We start from the raw sequence: 19,642 nt of genomic DNA, 5'->3' as shown, positions 1-19,642 counted from the left end.
AATTCCTTTCCTTATATGAGTCTCTGGAGTAGGATAAATATTACAGTGTTAAGTACTTGCAGAAAGCGAAAAACAGTCTCTGTGGGATTCTTTCTTGATAAATGCAGTTAGTGAAAAAAAGACCACAGTGGTAAGTGTTATGTGTAAAAAAAGACCCCCTTGTCATTTATTAAATAAATGGCTGTGGCCAATGACTAGCTTACAGTATTAATGAAAGAATTCTCTTTCTTGAGCTTGAAGGAAACTTAGCTGGAATCTTTCTCTCATACTCTTTTTCTAAATAAGACACTTCGGTTTTGGCTGGAAGTAGTCATTTCTTAAACTGTTCCATTGAGGCTCTGGTGATCTGATGTTTTTCACAAATGCCAGACTGAAGTGGAACAACACAAAGTCCTGGAGAATTTTGAGCTAAGCTTTCAGTAACAATGGAAATGCATTTCAATTACGGAATAGCCGTTGGCATTGAAGCTTTGGAAATGCTTTAGGGCATCATGTAAATGTCTGTGGAAGTGTTCAGCGAAGCTCAGTGTGTATTTGATGGGCATCTACCCACTCAAGTTACAGAGGGAATTCAGAATCCCTGGCCACAGTTGACTCTGGTGCATCCTTGGAACGGTTCTGTTTTTACTCTTATGAGTGCGTTTCAATTGGCTTCAAATTAATTTTACTCAAATCTGTTTCTTTTACAGTGGTCGTGGCCCTTCTCAGAGTCTCTTGTTTAAAGGAACTTTATCACGTTGCTAAAATTTCGATAAATATAGAAATCCAAAAAGTGCCGTAGAGTTGCTTTAAGGAATGATGCATTTCCTAGAAAGCTAAAGGAAGCAAGTGATCCCCTCCCCTCCCCAACTAATTGAATTGAAACTCTACTCTATATTATGGCAAAGAGACAGCCGCAAAGAATGACTCCCATCTAGGGTCTGTCGCTTTGTATTAAAGTAGCTTTGCATGCAGTGAACACTGAAGGGGCCACCTAGGGAAGACCCTGCAGCATATTTGGTTTTCTGAGTCGCTTAGAGGATCCCTGGTGGAACACTCATCAGTGTGCACAGAAGTCCCAAAAAGACTTCCCGCGAGATCTTCAATATTCTTCTTATAGAATTTTATCAAAGTAAGGCTGACCATTCTAACCTGCACCCTCCCTAACACGCACTATAAAAACGTCAAGTTGGATGGATGTAACTCAGGTATTTGACACTGAAACCTTGTCTTCTCAGAGCTCTTATTCAGCAAGTGTTAGAAGCTGAAAAGTCCTTACTAACTGAGATCACTTTTGTTTAATGTTTTGCAGTGCCCTGATTCGGCGTGTAAGCAGGACCTGCTAGCCTACCTTCAGCGAATTGCCTTGTATTGCCATCAGCTCAATATCTGCAGCAAGGTGAAGGCAGAAGTCCAGAACCTGGGAGGAGAGCTCATTGTGTCAGGGGTAAGCTGGGCTTTGGGCTTCAGAATCTGAGCTCCCACTGCTGTGCTTCCGAGGCAAGCATTCTTGGCAACAGTACTGCTAAAAACACCGAACTGCAGTGATTCATAGGGAGGTTTTTTGTTTTTTTTTTTTTAAATAAATGTTATCACCATTATTCCAGACCTTACAATAACTCACAAAGAGCAATTTGATTTTCCAATTACCCCGTGTTTATACTGGCCTTGTAAAATCTCCATTCTTCACAAGAAAACTAATTTCGTAGTCTGGAAACTCATGGCCAAGCTGCGACTATTATAATTATTTGGGGCTTTGTATATTTACTCATTGTAAGTCAACGTTCCTCTGTTAGTCCTAGTAATTTTCATTCTCTGTTCAGGAGCCAGCCTCTCCATGTGTGGATTGTGTCCACATGTTAGAGATGATCAAAACAATAGGAATTCCACTCATCAGGTTCCAATGCATACTAGGTTATCAGGAACCCTAAAAAGCCAGAAAATGTTTGAATTTAATACAGGTTGATGTGCTGTTGCCAAAAACTAACAGAGTTGTCAAACACTAACAATTATATATTTCTTTGTTCAGTCACTTCAGTGCGTCCCTTCTCATGGAAATGTAAATATCCAGTCCATTTTCATCAAATGCAAAGAAAGACGTTCAGGGAACAGAAGAATCATGATTTCTTGGCAAGATTTCCAAATGCATGTGTTGAGGTTCTTCATCTTGGCTTCTTCTCCTCCCTCAGTCCCTTTCTTTTCAACACGAGGTGCCATCGATTGTAAATTATTTGCAAATTCCAAAGTGTGGCTCTGCCACCTAAAGTTCTTTTCCCAGTCACCCGTCATGCTGCCATTTGAAGTGTGGCATTACCAGGAGAATAACATTATCAACATGGTGAATGCCTTGGGAATACCAGACTGGTCATGAAGTTCAATTCTTCGCCTAAGTCATTTCCAGAAATTCAGCAGGTTGACCTTTTGGTTAAAATATATATATATATGGAAAAATCATTCTTGAACCCAAAGGTTTCAGTTCCTATATTGTTTGGCTTGCAGAAGACAGCTGGGAAAAGAGCTGATCTGGCTTGCATGGAGATGCCATTGGGGAAGCCTGTTCCACAGAGTCTCACCCGGAGCCCAGTAAATTCTGTGCCTCTTCCCAAAGCATAGTCACCTCTTTGCATTTCCAAAATGATCCTGCTTCAACATTCTTCCACAACCAAGAGCAATCTGTCTTGCAATGTGTCCTTCCCGCCAAGTCGGTAATTACCAAGATCCTCTCTGCCAGGAAGTGATCGAAACATTGCATCTCCCTTGCTTCCTTTCTGATCTTCAGCCTCAGCGGTAGCATCTCCCATACCATTCAGCTTTCATGTCCGTCTGTATCTGGCACCTGTGGAACCGAGTGCTTTTTGTTTCGCTTGCCTCGTGTGCTTTTCATTTGTCACTTTCCAGATCTTATTATTTACGAGCATCCCTGTGACTCTCAGGCCCCACAGCCTCCTCTAAGCCAGGTTCCCTGGCAGCGTTGCTCTCCGCCATCCTCTCATTGTCCGTCACTGCCAGAGCATCACTTGCATTGTCTTCTCCTCATGTAGCTGTAGTCCGAACCATCACTGGCTTTCATCACTAGCACTGTTGGCATTTACAGAGGTTGTTTGAGATTGAGAGCACCGTCAAGAAGCCTGTTTCCTTCTTTGAGTCTTGTTGGCAATGTTCGTAAATCCTTGCATGGGAGAAGGCTTCTTTCAGAGGAATGTCAAACAACTTTATAATAATTCTGAGTCCAACGCATTATAAAGGTTTGCTTATATTGCTCAGTTATGGGCCTGCTCTTGGCCTCGTCATGATTTGTCCCAAGCTTGTTGCTATTTGGGGCCATAACTGCATCTGTAGTCTGCTACCTTTGCCACTTCTGCCTCCGTCTTCTTCTCCATCCTCCTTCACTGTTGGCCAATGGAGAAAAAAAATAATATGTTTATTTCGAAAAACAGCCACAAATGACCACCTTCAAAGTCCTGCAAGAGTCAAGAATGTAAGACCCCTTACACACAGACTTGCAATGATTTTGCCAAGAAAGTGCAGCCAGGCTTTGGGCTCCATTTATTTTGTTGTCTGGCATGACAAAGTTGCTGTATTTTTAAGGAGACGCTATTCTAGTATAAAATGCAATCAAGAAAAGAAATAGTTGAATCTTCCTTCCTTTTTCCCTGTGTCTTTATGTTTGTGGGATTCAACGCTGTGGCTTCTTTTCTGAAATACATGAAAGCCTCAGGAAGATATATTTCCTGTACTAAGACAGAAGGGGTTTTTGGATAGATTATTTCCACTTTGCCAAGAAAAACGATTTGGATGTCAAAACCGAGCACCATGTTTTGTAGTCTCATGCTGGCATGATGAACACATGTTAAACAGTGTGCACTGGAGGACAGTGATGTTCCGTGTCAGCGTGTATATGTTTTATGTGATCCTATGTGTACAAACTGGGGAAGGCTTCTTCTGTTGCATCTACCTTTGGCTTGAGACGTAGTTCAGGAAATCTCAACAGATCAAGGGGACAATGGGTGCAAAAACTCTTCATGAGTCATGATGGGGAACTAGAAAAAAAATCTAAGGTATAAGCCTAAGGATGCTCATGCACGCAGCTGCTGTCTGAGAAGCACCATTAGCTTTTTGGCTGGCAATCAGTTTTCTAAAGTCATTCGCTTAAACTTTCCCAACCGCGGAAAGTTGCCGTGCGTATTACATCTCAAAGTAGAAGCTGCGTGTTTGTGAGCCAGTTCAGCTCCACCTGGTCGCTGAGTGGGGAATGGGAAAGAGAGATTAAAGCAAAGCAAAACCGAACCTGACAGAGTGATAGGACTGTTAGAGTGAAAGTAGGGGAAACTGAAGTCCAGGCAGTTAAACAGCCTGATTGATGATATCCTGGCTCTATTCGCTGGTTTCGTGTTTGTTTCATCTCTTAAGCTAGTTTTCATGTTTTGTGGGAAAAGGTCTGTTGAAGGAAGAAGACAGACGAATTGAGGGAGGGTAGGAGGGGAGAGGCAGGAAAGAAGGAAGAAGAGAAAACAAAGGAAAGAGAACCTTAACCCCAGCATATTACAAATTAGTTTAGTGCAGGGAGTAGCCATTAAACGTGACAGCATTCAGTTCATCCTGGGAGGAAAGTTGAGACACTTTTTTTTTCAGGGTGTAAATATATTTGAATACAAATAAGTCCCAATGTCACGCTATGAAAATCACCTGTATATTTGATTGCCATGTTTTTAATTAATTCACTAGGTTGCAGAGGATTTAAGAGGTTCTTTTAAATTTAGAAACAGATAATACACATGGATCTGGAGAAATAAAAACCATTTAATACCCTTTGATTATCTTTAACCATCCACAGAGTTACACTTTGTGCATCATTCTGAATGAGCTTGGAACGACCCATGTAGGGTTTTAGAATATAGAGTGAATATCAAGCATTGTGATAAAACCAAAGCATTTCACCTGAATTATTTTTTTCTAAGTTTAAATACAACAGAAGCCCGTTATAACAATGGAGCCAGAACACAAGGGCAATCATGCCCTGGGCAGGAATTTGATGTTCAGGTCAGAGGTGAAGGAGCACCGATGTAACTTACAGCTGACTCCACACGAAAATGCTACAAATTTAATAGGTTATATTGAATCTAAATGTCTTTTTTTCATACAAACAAGTAACAGGGACAGAGTTTAGAGGTGAGGAATGTCATCCCTTAGTCCTCAGGCGGCTGAATAGAGGCCTGACCTACTCCTGAGGGACTGAGCAACTTGCCCTAATGTGCACTTTTGTTCATTTCCATTTCCATCTCTCCTTTCCAAATTTGAATTCTTCTCAATTGGGTTATGAAGAGAAGTTTGTCAAGGTGAGCCAGTAGAATTTGCAACCCTGGTAGGATCTGAATCGGTAAAGACAAAATTGGAGAATAAGGGGTCCATTCTAATGATTCTTATTGCCTTTGTTTCGTATTATTAAAAAAAAAATGGGCTCAATTAAAATTAACATAAGACTCATTGTGATAAGTCAAAAATAGTCATAAAAATACTCGGAACTGATAACATTCAAATCAATCCTACCTGACACTGGCATAAAATCAAAGACACGTACGTGTGTGTACACACACGTTTACCCACAGCAAATGCACCTGACTTGTCGCCTACTTCCTTACCCCCTGAATAAGAGTAATCAGGAACTGAACAAATGATTGACAACTGTGGCGTATCTGATTCAAAACAATAAAACTTGGGGTGGGGTAGATGTGGGATTTATTTGTACAATGCAATATATGTGTGTATACATATATACACGCATATATATGATTGTGGTTTGCTGAGATGATATTTGAAAATTTCTGTACTCCTTCTATTAAAAAGAAAAGTATCAGTATTTTGTGATGGGGTCAAACAGTCGCTGAAACAAGCATTGTACCTAGATGTGTAGACTTGTACTTTAAGCAACCCTGTTTGGGAAAGAGTGTTTTTTTTTTTTATCCATCTGGTTCTGTCTATTGTCAATTTTTGATTATCTCCACTGATCAAAGTATAGTAGTCATGGAAAAAACACTTAAATTGCTAGTTGTTTCAGTCTGGGTCTGGAATGCATATCTGTGCTTTATTTAAGCAAAAGGGTTTGTGTTCAGAGGATTCACAGCAGTTCTGAAGAATTTTATACAAACCTTCCAGAGGGTAAGCCACTGAGTATTTAGGCAGACAGGACTTTGTCTGATCTGGGGAGAGTAGGAGAATCTAGAACCAAGGAAACGAAGATTAAAACAAACTTCAGATTATGAATCTGAATGGTGAGATGGTGGAGATGCTCTGTAACAATAAAAAAATTAAACAAGTATTTATCATTTGCAGAAAGGTGGTAGTTCTTTGCACATAATTTGCTAGTATGTCAGGGTGCTGCATAATTCAAACTTTCTCCCCAAATCCTATCCCCTAATCTGTTATGATAGCAAAACAATAACCACTTAAATTCCAATTCGTGCATTAAATCTTCTTTAGTTACTTCCATATCAGTGTGCATGGTCATTGATTTTTTGCACAACTCAAATTATGCAAACTTTCAGAGAAAACTAATCCTTAAGTGTTTTTTTTTTTTCAGTGCAGATTCATTCTCCCAGTGTTATAAAAGTGACATTTAACAAACTCAAGGCATTATTTTTGGAAGAAATTGGAAATAAGAATTTGTATAAGAAAAGTAGAAAATCTCCTTGGGTGTCAGGCATCCTAAGAAGCTTTCTGTCTGTCACTCCACGCCTCTAGAGCTGCCTCCCTGAATTCAGATAACCTTGTGCAAAGGAGGATGGTGTACCTCTCTGCTATACGCAGGGACCCTTCAGTTACATACTCCAAGATACTGATTCGAAACTTATCAATATAATCAATTCCGTTCATTGAAAAAAATCAGTTATTCACTGATGAAATTAAACCAGTTGGCTGTCTTGCTGAACTGTTTCGTGCGTAGAAAAAGTCTTTACATTCTAATGCTCTCATTCTAAAATAAGGAACCAGACTATTGTGGCAACCCTGGGATGTGAACCACGCCGATAACTCTTTTTACCTTCGCTGCAGACATGGATTGACCTAACTTGGACCTCCTTGGTGGATTAATTTGACTGCATCCCCTGAACTTGTGAGCTGAGGTGTTCCTATTTTAGTCTGAGGGCATTGCTGCTTGTAGGAGAAGGAGGAGTTCGTGGCTTTAAGGAGAGAGCGTCTGCGTCAGAAATGTCAGTGCCATTTACCTGTCATTTAAACTTTCATTCCTTCGGGCTTTAGAAGTTTTGAAAATTTTGAAAGCCTCTAATTAAAAGTAGGAAGGCAAATGCTTCATACCTTTATTAATAATGATTGCCTTAGACTTTTAGTTAATATTTGGAGGATTATTTGGCATCAAATGAATAGTAGTACTTTGTGAAAACTTGGAAATTAGACACATGGGAGGTGGGAGGTACGTAGATGAGGAACAGTGATTTGCATCTATTTTTTGATATCTGTGAAACACAGGCAAACCTGTCGGAGGTGTACTGGTTTATACCATTTTCCCATGAGACATGTTCCAGTTTTGACATACTGTCTGTATGTGATAATTGTCTGAGTTTATTCTAGAATGTTCTTTATCAATATGTTTCAACAATTAATGTCTATAGTTTGTCTTAGGAGCTGCCTCCCCCCCATTTTAACTAGTTTTGCATGTGTGAGAGCAACGCGACTGCCCGTTCCCTTCAGTTGAACCAAGGAATTATGGGAAACTGAAGCATTGGGTGGATACACTTACTTAAAACCAGTATCTGTAATTCAGTTCCTCCCTTTTGATTTTCGATTCATTAGCTCTGGTCGAGAAATACATTATTTAGAATGGGTTACCTCAATCTATGATGATGTTTTTGCTTGTTCTTCCTTGGACATGCCTCACGAGCAGTTAAAATGTGAACAAGTTGATATAAAAATATAAATAAGTAAAAAAAGGAGAGTGAATATTGAAACCAAGTACTAAGTATCATGTGAGGATTTCATTATTGATTTTGCACAAATGTCCATTACCTCCGATGACGCAAAGTAGCAGAAATAAAGAGACCCCCCCCAAGTCAAACTGAGATGGGATTTTTTTGGTGGTGTTCAATACTGGATTTGATAACATTTTGATTGCAGTGTTTTTCTAGGAAAGATCAGTGTTTCCATAAACGGTTCCTAATTTCTAACAAACTAACAATCAGAGCTTCAAAGAATTGTATTTGTTGCTCATTCTCATAAGAATATTTTAATACATTGAATTCAACTGCTTGCCAACTATTACGTAAAAGGCACAGTGCTACGTATTGGTTGGGTAAGAGCATTCAAAGTTCCATATCTCTAATAGCATATAATTTTCATGAAAAGGATTAATTTTTCTGTCCATTGTGCTTTGTTTTTAATAGATGGTGTAGTCTCCTTTTTCCCCCACTTTTAGCTTCTCATCTTACTGTTCAGCATCCCTAGCTAGAAGAGCAGGGTGTCTGTTGAGCTATCTCTGTGTATTCACTGTTTTTTCTTGGTTTACTATCTTCTAGAAATAAAACTGTGTTTAACTTACCATCATCTACATTCTGTCCCTACAGATTAGTTTGTCAAATGTTTTCTCCAGCTTAATTTAAATGATTTATAAAATACGGCTTTGATCATAGCCCTTTAAAGAGAAAAATGTGCCATGTTGTGGCCCATGTGTCTTACAAATGGGGAAGACTTCTGGATGGGCAATGTGGAGGTTTTTTAGTTCAGATTTCTTTTACTGCTTCAGAACACATTGTCTTACTCAATCTCAAACAGTCATTTTCCTTCTGGACAATAAATGTATTTCAAATATTTCATCCTACCCTATTTTCTTGAAAGCAAGCTTTCTTAATTCAGACTTTAATCTTTTCTTTCATCATCAATACTGTATCTTATTTTATTGCTTTTCTCTGAATACCTTCATCTGTAGAGATGCCTTGCTGATAATGAACTTGAGTAGAAGTCTGGCTAGGTGGTCTATCCAGTCTGCAGTCTGTCTCTTGACCTCTTCTATCTGCTTCCTTCTGCAAATCTATTTTTCACCTGAGAGAATATCCTGGAGGAGTTCCAGTCAGCATCATCTTCTAAGAACCACGTGCTCTTCTAAGCCCGGGGCTCTGTACGTGAGACACCATCGTAAGACAAACTCAGAACATGATCTCTTTGTCTAGGGACTCCCAATTCAAACCTGTCACTATCAAAGTCAATCGTATTCTCTCTTGTCGAGATATTTCTCTTTAATAATAACATTTCGGTCACATTGCATGCCAACGGCCTGATCATGTCTTTCATGATAAATTACTTGATAAATACATCTGCGGACTCTTCTTTTGGGCTGTACAAATTGTTCCTCCTGGCTTTTCTCAATCTTTGCACTAGGAAGTTAAATAAAAACTTTTTTTTTTTTTCCCAACACACAAACAAAAATTTGAAACCAACTTTCCATCTCTCTGGTCAGAATAAAATGATCACCGTGACTTCAGTCCTGAGGTCTGTTGAATGAAATCTTGCAGTCACTTCTTGTCTTGTCTTGAAGGGCTAACTCATCCATTTATACGATGTCACAGGAAGTCTGCATCAAGTCCATAATTGCAGTAAAACCGTTGTTTCCATGAACAGCATCAAGAGGCTAGATCGTTAAGAAGAGTTGAAAGTGATCTGATCCTGGCATTACTGTATTCTGTGTCAAAGAAAATGATTTGATCCTGGCATTACTGCATTCTGTGTCAAAGAAAATTCTGTTATTTTAACCAATACAACTAAAGACATCACTGCAATCGGTCATACTAAATTCAGCACAGTTCACTGCTTTGCATCCATTTGATGCAGCCTAGTTTTGCATTGGGTTCCTGAAGTCATGCTCCATTTCCAGACAAGCAATAGATACGTAATTAGAAATACCAATATATTATAGTCTAAGCCCAGTTTGTTTTATTTCAATATTTTAAAAAGTGTTTAACTCCAGTTTTTTCCCTAATATCTTAATGTTGGCAGAAGTGTACCTTCTTTGTTGGGTAGTAAAGAAAAAATCTTAAGGTATTTATTGGAAGAATGGACAACTGAATCATTAATCTTAAAGTAATGACCTTTACATTTTGAATGAAAGGTGAGATGACACAAAGAAGTTGCTACTATGTAATAATCATTTTTGAAGCTGAGAAACAAAGGTAAAAGAATGACACATTCCCATCAGTGGGAAAAAAGCAGGAGATGGCTGATTTCTAAAACCAAACAGGATTGTTCTAATGCTTCATAACCAAAAAACGCAAAGATAAGCCAACTAGTCAATGATCCAATATGTAAAAACTGGAAGCAAATAGCTTTATAGGGCCATTAATTGTGAATGTCACACGATAAAAGCTGTTAAATACAGAACTTGAACTTAGAATTATTGAAAATAGAAGTAGAATATTGCAGCAAGGAAGACACAGGCAGAGAATCACTGGTTCTTCATACAAGTGCTAAAATGCTTAAATATGGGAAAACTTCAGTTTCATTCTTTTTTCTCATATGCCAGTTTTTTCCCTTTTTAAAAATTGTCTTTAATTCTTTAAATTTTTTAAATGCCTTTAGCATTTATTTTGACGTAAAAGATGGGAGTGATGTTGCCAAATCCATAATCGGTTTGAATTCAGTAGTTTACAGGTTGCAAAATGCTCCCTAATCTACTAATTTTGCTTAGTCTAAAACTGTGATTATTTAATGCCCGTAGGCATTTAGGGAGCTAAGAATGACAGGACTAGAAATGGAACTACGTTGGCTTAAAATACCAGGAAAGAAATTCCAAATCAGGAATTTTGTTTATCCGTGTACAGCTCTGGGCTGTACCCACTGATGATGCTGTGAATTGCAAGCTATTATTCTGAGTCTTTACTAAAATATTTCCTGTGGAAATAGATTCACTTTTCATATATTCCACTGGGAAGATAAATAGCCAGCCTCCATGTGGGTGGTTTCAAGACTTGCTTGCTCTGATTTTTTTTTTGGTCTTAATACTCACTTGACAACTTTGAGTAGCTCTGTTTTTAAATTTCTAAGTCTACATTTGAAAAGAAAAAAAAAAAAACCTTAGTGCCCTCCACATTCCCATCTTGCCTGATTTTTTTTAAAAAAATTAAATTATTAAAAAAAAGGACTCAGGTGTTACACAAAGCTGTAACTATATGACTCTTAGCAGAACTGCATGTGACAAAAATGGTCACTGAGCATCACTGGGTCGCTTAAACTTGACCTCTGAAAGTGGCAGTGCAGGGGACCTTGTGATGGTAGAAATACTGCCATTTGATTTTTCTGCAGGTTTGCAGGTCAGCTCGAGTTACCCCTTTTAGAAGTGTGTTACGCTGGCACACACAGACGAACGTAGTCAAGGTTGGCAGTAACATGCTAGGTCAGAGGTAACATCTGAAGACGTAGAAGTTCCCAAGGTCACTGGTTACTGGCTTATCTTTTAAATCGTGCCTGTCACCCTGCCCGCCCTTGACGGTACAAAGGAGGAGTAAAAAAGAGCTGCCGTTCTAGCAGCAGTGAGTGTCCTGAGCCCTCAGTGAACCCGGGGCGGGGGGTAAGTACCCCTTTAGCTCCGTGTCCTGGCTGGGCGTGCAGAGGCCGAGAGCTTGACGAAGGTCACACCGCAGGGCAATGGAACTTGCGAGAAAGACATCGGCCGTGCCCCCCGTATCGTTCCAGGCGTTAAGAGCTTCAGCCTTGCTTTCCCTCTTGGTGATCTTCAGTGCTTTAAGCAGGGGGTTCACCCCCTTTGAGCCCCATGATGCCTGTCCCATACAGCCCCTGACCAAGCGGGCTGCTGCTTTGCCCCCCTTCGCCCAGATGGTCCTTGATCCGATCCAGGGAGCCAGCAAGGAGTCCGAATGGCGGGGCCGCTTAGCATCGTGGAGGCCTGCCCGTGTCTCTTCCACGCCTGATGCCTTCACAGGCCTCCTCTCCCGAACCCCTTCCCAATAGGGTGTGTGTTTTTTTCTCTCGCTCGCTCTCTCACGCTCTCTTTTCTGTATCTCTCGGAAATCAGACAGGAGTTCAGAGCTCTTTCGCTACCTTTTATGAGGTAGATTGTGATGTCATAGGTGGGGGCAGGGCTAGCCAGCTTTCCACCCACCTCCCAGCCTGTGCAGAGGGAGCTCCGATCGGGAGTGGAAGCGGTGATTCCTCCATGGTGAGTAACTTTGCTTTCTAATCTAACCTGTCTCATTGTAAACATTCATTGTGAAAGCAGCAGAGGGAGGGGGTTTCAAGGAAGTAAGGATGTGACCACTGAAGCCCTCTTTACTCAGGGGGAGCCCACTCTGGGCAAAGGGTCTACTTACGTATTCTTTACCTAAGTCAAGAATTCCACAAGGCAGATAACGTTCTTCAAGCATGATCTAAACTTGAGAAGTTGAAAACGCTATTTGCATTCCTTCACTTCTCAGTCTTTCTCCCCACTGGGACTGAAAGTCATTGCATACGTGGAATGAATCCATTCGGTAGTCTCTGAGTGAGCATCTCCAAGGAAGGCCAGTTAGGAGAATTTGAGTATTCTTCATTTGAAGGATTTCGGGATCACAGAATATCCCTTACTGATGTTTGGCCAGAGAATCAGTCTGTTCTTCTGAAATTGTAGAGTAAAACTGAAGAAACTGATACGTAAGAATTATCAACAAACCTGGGTTTGATGTCAACAAATGAAAACGTTCTAATGCAAAAGCTAAATTATTTATTTGGAAAAGAAGAGTCACCACTCTTGCAAGGTTAAGGGTCTGGCCATTTCAATGTGTCACAACCGAGTCTGCTGCCTTTTGTTGCATGTCATGACGCTGGTGCTATTTTTTAGGAGTTCTTGGCAGTTAAGAGCTATGAAAAGCTGCTGTTCTTTGTTTTGTTTGCGTTTCTATTTCTGCTGATTAACTCTTAAATGCCTTAGTGATTAGAAAGCCAAGATTGACTGGAGTAACCATGTTTCTCCACCTTCCTTGTTCTCTCCTGGGTACCTATTCAAGCTGCCAAGATGTCAGCTTTTATATTAAAGGGCAAAGGAAGTTCGTGGAGATAGTTAAGTTTTTGAGGGATGTCAAAGCATCAGGGTGGGTGTTTTTAAAAAGATCTGACCATCAGAATGTGAGGCCCTGTTACATTTCATGGGGTGGGATAAAAAGCATTCTGGTTTGAATCATAGTTACTATGAAATATGTTAAGCAGGCATCACTCATTTATTCAAATCCCCGTGTAACTAACTTTGTGCCGACCTTGGCGTTGGGGAATTGGGGCGGTTGGAAGCAGGAGTCCCTTCTCATCAGTGTGCAGCTGCTCTTACCCATCGCCTCCAGCAAGTTGTGCACTTTGATGGCTCAAAAGCACAGATACATCGTTTTTCATTATCTGGGGTGGCACAGTGTGATGACTGCCAAAGTACTCTCCCACCTAAACTTTCTAACCTAAAGAAGGAACTGTCATGGTAGAAACTTCAGGCACAGTAAGGGGAAACAGAGGCAGAAGTGGCCCCTAGGAAGACCTAGGCAATAATCACCTGCAGTCAACTTCATCCTGCCATGTGGGAAGCAACGCCAAAGTCTCATAGGTTGGGTGGGCCCTTTCAAGTCTCTGGCCTGCCTTCCGTTGAAAAGTGCTAGACTCCAGAACTCCGGTAGAAGGAAACCTTCAGTGCCGGGAAAATCTGATGTCTGATCATAGCTCAAGTTTTTAATGTCTTTTATCAACCCCTCATACAGCTGCCAGGTAAGCAATGCTCATACTTTACAAACCCTTGGAATACAATCACCTTTAAACTTCGTGAGTTAAGGATGGTCGTGCCGTGTGCTTTGTGCCAGATTCAGAGGCTCGGTTGTGGAATGCCTTGTGCGTGCACTTGTCGACCCTCGTGTGCACGTGCTCATTTACAGTGCTGCTCAGTGTGTCTACATCCATTTTTGTATGTATTTAAATTATAATTTAAAAATACATACATACAGAGTGCTCTAAACAAAACGGTGAAATGTGGCAGACGTTGCATTAATCCGGGGTCAGAACACTGGGGTTCCCGTCCTGTTTCTGTCGGTCACTAATTAGGGAACTCGAAGCAAATTACTCACATCTCGTGGGCCTCAGTTTTCTCATCTCTAAAGTGATGATCAATGATTTAAAGGAAATAGCCTAAAGTAACCTGGCTCTAAAATTCTACTGTTTTATAATATATTTTTGAGTAACTGGCTTATGAGAAAAAGATTGTACAGTTGGTGAGACCTAGTTTTTGTATGAGACATACAGTTATTCAAACCAGAAAAAGAATTTCAGTCCAAACTAGATTTCAAAGTGTACCCCGTATCTGATGTGGTGTTGTTTGGTTCATGACAGAAGTGGGCCCTATTTTAAATGGACAGTGTCAACTCCTTGATAATTAGCTCTGTGTTGATTTGGAAGACTGACTGGTTTTTAACTCCATAATTTTGTGTTATTCTGATTACCCTCATCCACTAGGTAAGGGGCTGGTCCCCTGGGAGTCTACAATTAAAGTTACTTACGCAGAATTGCAGGAGTTGCCTTGTGGTGTCGGGAGGGGTCGATGAGTAGGGAATTGGTGGGTACTGAGCGACCTGCTGTGAGGGATAAAAGACACGCAACCCCTGGCTCCTAATCTCGGGGAACGTGCAACCTTTTTGGGAGCCTAGACACATGCCAAGTGTCAACTTAGAGGTGAAGACAGTAAGTGTCAAATGACTAAGAAACATCTCTGTGGTCTGGGGGGAGGCTGGGTTGCACTGGGAAGGCTTTGTGAGGAGCTGAGGCCTTCAGCCCCCCCCAGGAACAGAGTGGTTTCGGTCTGTGTCCTTGTGCTTGACGAGCGCAGGGGGGGATTTCAGCTCAGCAAGCCCGCAGAATTGTCAGTGTTGCAGGGGGCGTCCTGTGTTTCGATACGCCATGTCTCAAAACCCGGAGTCTCTGCGCAGCGTCCAGCCCCTTACTTCTCCTGAGCCCCCTTACCCTTGTTCACAGGCTGACTTCACGACACAGGAAGAAGAGGCAGCAGGGCGTGACTGGCGCTGATTACTTACTAAAATACCATCAAGCAGCTGCTTTCTCAGTTACGCAGAAGGTCGCACGATCACGCACAGCCGCACTGCGGGAAAGAGAAAGGACAGGGCGGAAGCAGGGACAGAAGGGGACTCTAGCTCTGGGACAGTCCGGTCTCCCGACAGAGGTGGAGAGGGACTGTCGGTGACACGTGTAGACATGTCGGGTGGTCACGGAAATGCCCGCCGGCTAGCGAGCGCCCACGGAGCCAGGGGGATCTTCTGAAGCAGTCGGAAGTTGCTTTGTCCACTGGACAGGAGTCACGCCAGACTCTGCTCTCAAACAGCCAACGATGACGCAAGTCTCTTTCCCGAATACACTTGGAAAGAGGTGATTGGTCTGGGAGTGATTTACCCACTTTGACAAAGAAGCGCACTTAGGTCTGAAGGCCCCTCTGTTGCTGTCGATTCGTGGATGGTTTTCAGGGTGTATTCAGCATCACTTCGAGGGCGCTGGTTTTGTATTTCCTGCCATCCGAGTTACTACTTCGGCCTTCCTCGCAGGCAGCAATTCCGCGAGTAGAACTCCTTTGTTACCTGTCCCAGATTCTAAGGACTTGGTTGACGTCACCCAGTGAAATGTTTCTTAATTTTCTGTCATGACATAAAAATGACTTTCTGGAATATATTATCCCCGGAAAGCACTTTCAAAAGCGAAGCTTGTCTGCAGGGGAGGAACGAAGTGGTACCATCAGTCAGTTTTACAAAGCAGGGAATGTTCTCTTAGAACTAATTTGCCCCCAAAAAGTTCAAGTAAGACTTCACATAGAATTTTGTGGCACAATCTAGACTATTAAAGGAATTTAAAGATAGAATTAGGTCTGTCTCACGAGAACAATAAAGGTGACAACTCTTTCTCACCTCCCCCCAAATGTCCCTCGGGGCAACTTTAGACATAGAGGTTCAGCTAGGTTTATAATTCCGCAAACATTTATTGAGTGAATAACATGTGATATTCATTGTCCTATGAATGGACATGGAAGTAGCGTGGAAAAGAGACACATGATCACTAACTGTGATAGATTATAATAATCACTCTTAACAGAGATACGTACGAAGGGATATGAGCGTTCCTGTGGAGAAAAGGAAGAGGAATCTTCATAAATGGGATAATACTTTTTGAGTCTTCATACGTAAGTGGATAGGAGTTTTCTAGGCAAAGGAGGAGAGAGAAAGGATTGGCCCAGGAGAGAAACAGAGTGTCCATAATACTGGGGTATAGATGTATTCTGGGCTGATCGGATCTGAGGATGTCAGAGACAGCTGGAAAGATGCGAAAAGTGAAAGGTGAAGTTAGGAAGGTAGGTGGGCACTGAATATCCAAGAAACGTTTCCAATCTGTTCTTATTTTAATGGGTCCCTCAAAATGGTCAGAGGATCATCCACATGCCAAATGCAGAAAGAGGTGGGAGGCGACTGTTAAAACGCAGGCCCCCGGGCCAGCCTGCAGGCCTCCCGAAGCAGGAGTGTTGCGAGAATGTAGGGCTTGCAGTCTGTAATTAACTACCGCACCCCGCCCTCAGCACCTGCCAGGTGATTCATTTTCACACCAGAGTTTCAGAATCTCTACAAGGCAACAAAACTGACTCATTGTTTCTATGTTCTTGGAAGAAGATTCAGAAAGAGAAAAAAAAAAAGAAAGAAAAGTTTAAATGTTAAGGAAAAAGGATTGGGGAAAAGAGGATAGAAGTAATGTAAGAATATTCTTGAGAAAATTGGTTTAAATTTCGGTTAACTGTAAAAAGTAACTTTCTAAGAATGGTGCTTATTAAGTATAAAGAAGTAGTAAGGGAGGCTATTAAATGTCCTTCATAAAGTAAGAAAAGGCACGGGACCACATATTTAAGGGACCATCTTGTATCTTTCCTCGTCATGCTCCAGTACAAGCAGTTAATCAGCTCAGAGCGAAGTTGTTCTGTAGCTCCCAACGTGTGCCCAGATAAGGAATGGAGGCAACAGAGCAGAGCAATATTTATTTCTGCTTGGTCTTCTTTGGTAAAGCTGTTTGGGTATTTTTTAATTTTAATTAGGTGAGCTTCACTGAAAAAAAAAAATGTATTAGCTTTCCCGTCACGCCTAGAAAAATCAAGCTCTTCTGCCAATGTCGGGCTACCGCCTTTATTGGAAAACGTTCATTACATAACCATAGACTGGAATCAGCGATCATTTAGAAGTGGTTTTTTTTTTTCCTATATTTTTTCTTCATGGACAACAGCTATAATCTTATACCCGTCGGTCTGTGTAGAAAGTTGTGCAAGTGTTCAGAGAAGAGAGAGGCACTAGAGAGGCATTTTCCGTTTGACTAAGACATATGAGAATGAACCTTGGTCTCGAAGAAGGTGGCCCTCAGGTCACGGCAGGGAGGTCAGTTCTGGATTCAATCCACTAAATGCCCTGCGTACGGTTCTCCTGTTGCAGATTGCGAGAGCCTTGTATGTTTTCAGCTGAGAATTTCTTGGCTTAGAAGTCAAGCGGTGATGGGGGCCTTGCTCCTGAATGTTCATCTCTATACAAGTGACAGCAAAGCCGCTTTGGCAGAGACGGTGACACTGTCACATCCTAGAGAAGTTGACTGGTGGGACGCCAGAGCCTGCCGTTAATTGAGCACATTAATTTCAGCATGTTGATCTAAAAAAAATTTTTTTTTTAATTCTTACAGACTTTTTTTTAAACCAATGATGTGTAGCTCTGTCATTGTGCCTTCACGGCCCCGGCCCAGGCAAACATAACCTTGGGTGGTTCTTAGAAATGTACCAGGCAAAATTATTCAGCTTAAGGCCGAGCATTTTATCTGAATAAAAGCCAAGCAGAGATCAGTAACAACCACATGGCTTTTTTAGTGTCAGAGATCTGAAAAATAAGGTAGAGGGTATCATGTCCTCTTAAGGTAGATGCTAAAATTATATAAGCGAGGTGTTGCTGTTAGATGTGAATTTGGACACCAACTCTGTCTCTTATAATCTGGGTGATCTTGGGTTACACTTTTAATCTCTAAGCTTTTACTTTTAATTTATAAATTGGAATAGTAATTAGAGGGTCAACAGGACAACTGGATGCAGTAAATGACAATTACTACTATACTCGTTAAGGTGCACTGGGGGCTCGGGATGGTCCAGGCACTGTGCTGAGCATTTTAAATGCACTTTGCAATCAGTTTTCAGACTCATCCTATGGAGGAGATACTGTTGTCTTCATGAAAAATATTAGTAAAATGAGGTTCAGAGAATTTAAGTAACTTCCTGAAGGTCACGAAGTTAGTGGCTGGTATGCTGTGGTGTTTCCAGGAAGACCCCTTGATACCCTCACATAGCGTGGTGTTCGCTCTGTCGTTCCTGGTATGACGCTGCCAGGTAGGAACTTATTTAATGATATTTCTCCCAGCTGGTCTGGGAGTTGCGTTAGGACAGAGAATGTATCTGAATGTTCTTAATTTCTTCCCCTGGTTCCTTGTACAATGATCACGTAACGTGTGCTTTATATGTTCGCTTCTTTGTCATTCCTAGTTCCATGGTAGTAAGTAGTCACACTGAAAAATCCCAGTAAGAGGTTCTGTAATCTATCATTCATTCATTCTAGCATTCATTTATTCCTCCATGAAAGCACTTCACTTTAAGTCCTAGATTTCAAAGTGCATTGTTTACCTAAGGTTTGGGGCCCAAAATCAAGTAATTAATTTTTTTAAGCTAATTGAATTTCTTTGTAATTTATTTTGTTAAATTTTTCTGCTACATTAAGTCGACTTTTTTTTTTTTTAAGATTATGGTATGGAAATATATAGAGTTTCTTCCAAAAGAGCTGAAAGAATCAAATCATTTATTTTAAAAAAGGAATTTGAAGGAAGGGCCAAAGTGACATGTCGGCTTCATGGTCACCCTCCCATATGAAGGTTATGATATATTAAAATGCTAATTATATTTACATGTGAAATATCACTTTCTAATTAAGTCTCCTAAATTATTAATGTCCAATAATAGTATTTACAATTCATGTGTTTTGATTAAATTTAGATTTGGCCACATATGCTAAAACATCCAAAAAGAGTTATTTCTGTCTCACAGAGAATAAGTCTGCAGGTGGCTCAGGGCTGGTGTAGTGAACCCAGAGTGACCGAGCACCCAGACTCCGTCCGACTTTACAGTCTTGGTCTGAGGCTTCTGTTCTCAAGTTCGTCTCCTGGTCCAAGTGGACTGCCAGTGCTCCATCTTTCCATCTTCCGTACAAGAGGGAGAAGAGATGCCAGAGGGCAGAGTGCTGGGCTTCCTAGCTGTGTCAGCACCCTTTAAGGAGACTTCCCAGGGAGGGGAGGCCATAGCTCAGTGGTAGAGCGCCTGCTCAGCACGCATGAGGTCCTGGGTTCAGTCCCCAGTCCCTCCATTAATAAATAAATAAACCTAATTACGTCTCCCAACAAAAACAAAAAATTCCCAGGAACGTCTGTACGCCTCCTCCGGCAACGACTACTTACATCATATCAGGAATCTGAAAAAAACGGGAGTAATTAGTCCTGGAGTGGCGCTTCGCACTCGCGCTACCCTAAGTGGAACCCAGGTTGAATTCTGACCTCCATTAGTTGCTATGCAACCGTCAAAAAAAAAAAA

The 19,642-nt window shown here is 41.2% G+C and overlaps 1 protein-coding gene across 2 annotated transcripts in view; it reads left to right on the top strand.

Annotated features, from left to right (window-relative positions):
* The window catches only part of CTNNA2 (catenin alpha 2), a 944,639-nt gene that overhangs the window by 905,014 nt on the left and 19,983 nt on the right, over positions 1 to 19,642 (top strand). The window contains exons 17-18 of one of the 2 annotated variants that reach the window (XM_074354540.1): positions 1,292 to 1,426; positions 12,011 to 12,154. In XM_074354540.1, the coding sequence (XP_074210641.1) occupies positions 1,292 to 1,426; positions 12,011 to 12,154 (279 nt within the window). The remainder of the gene's footprint in view (positions 1 to 1,291; positions 1,427 to 12,010; positions 12,155 to 19,642) is intronic. The other variant, XM_074354541.1, reaches the window with a different exon arrangement.

Source organism: Camelus bactrianus, chromosome 28 (genome assembly GCF_048773025.1).
Source record: "Camelus bactrianus isolate YW-2024 breed Bactrian camel chromosome 28, ASM4877302v1, whole genome shotgun sequence".
Lineage (NCBI taxonomy): Eukaryota > Metazoa > Chordata > Mammalia > Artiodactyla > Camelidae > Camelus > Camelus bactrianus.
The sequence above is the reverse complement of the archived record's forward strand: the minus strand, read 5'-3'. Positions and strand labels throughout refer to the sequence as shown.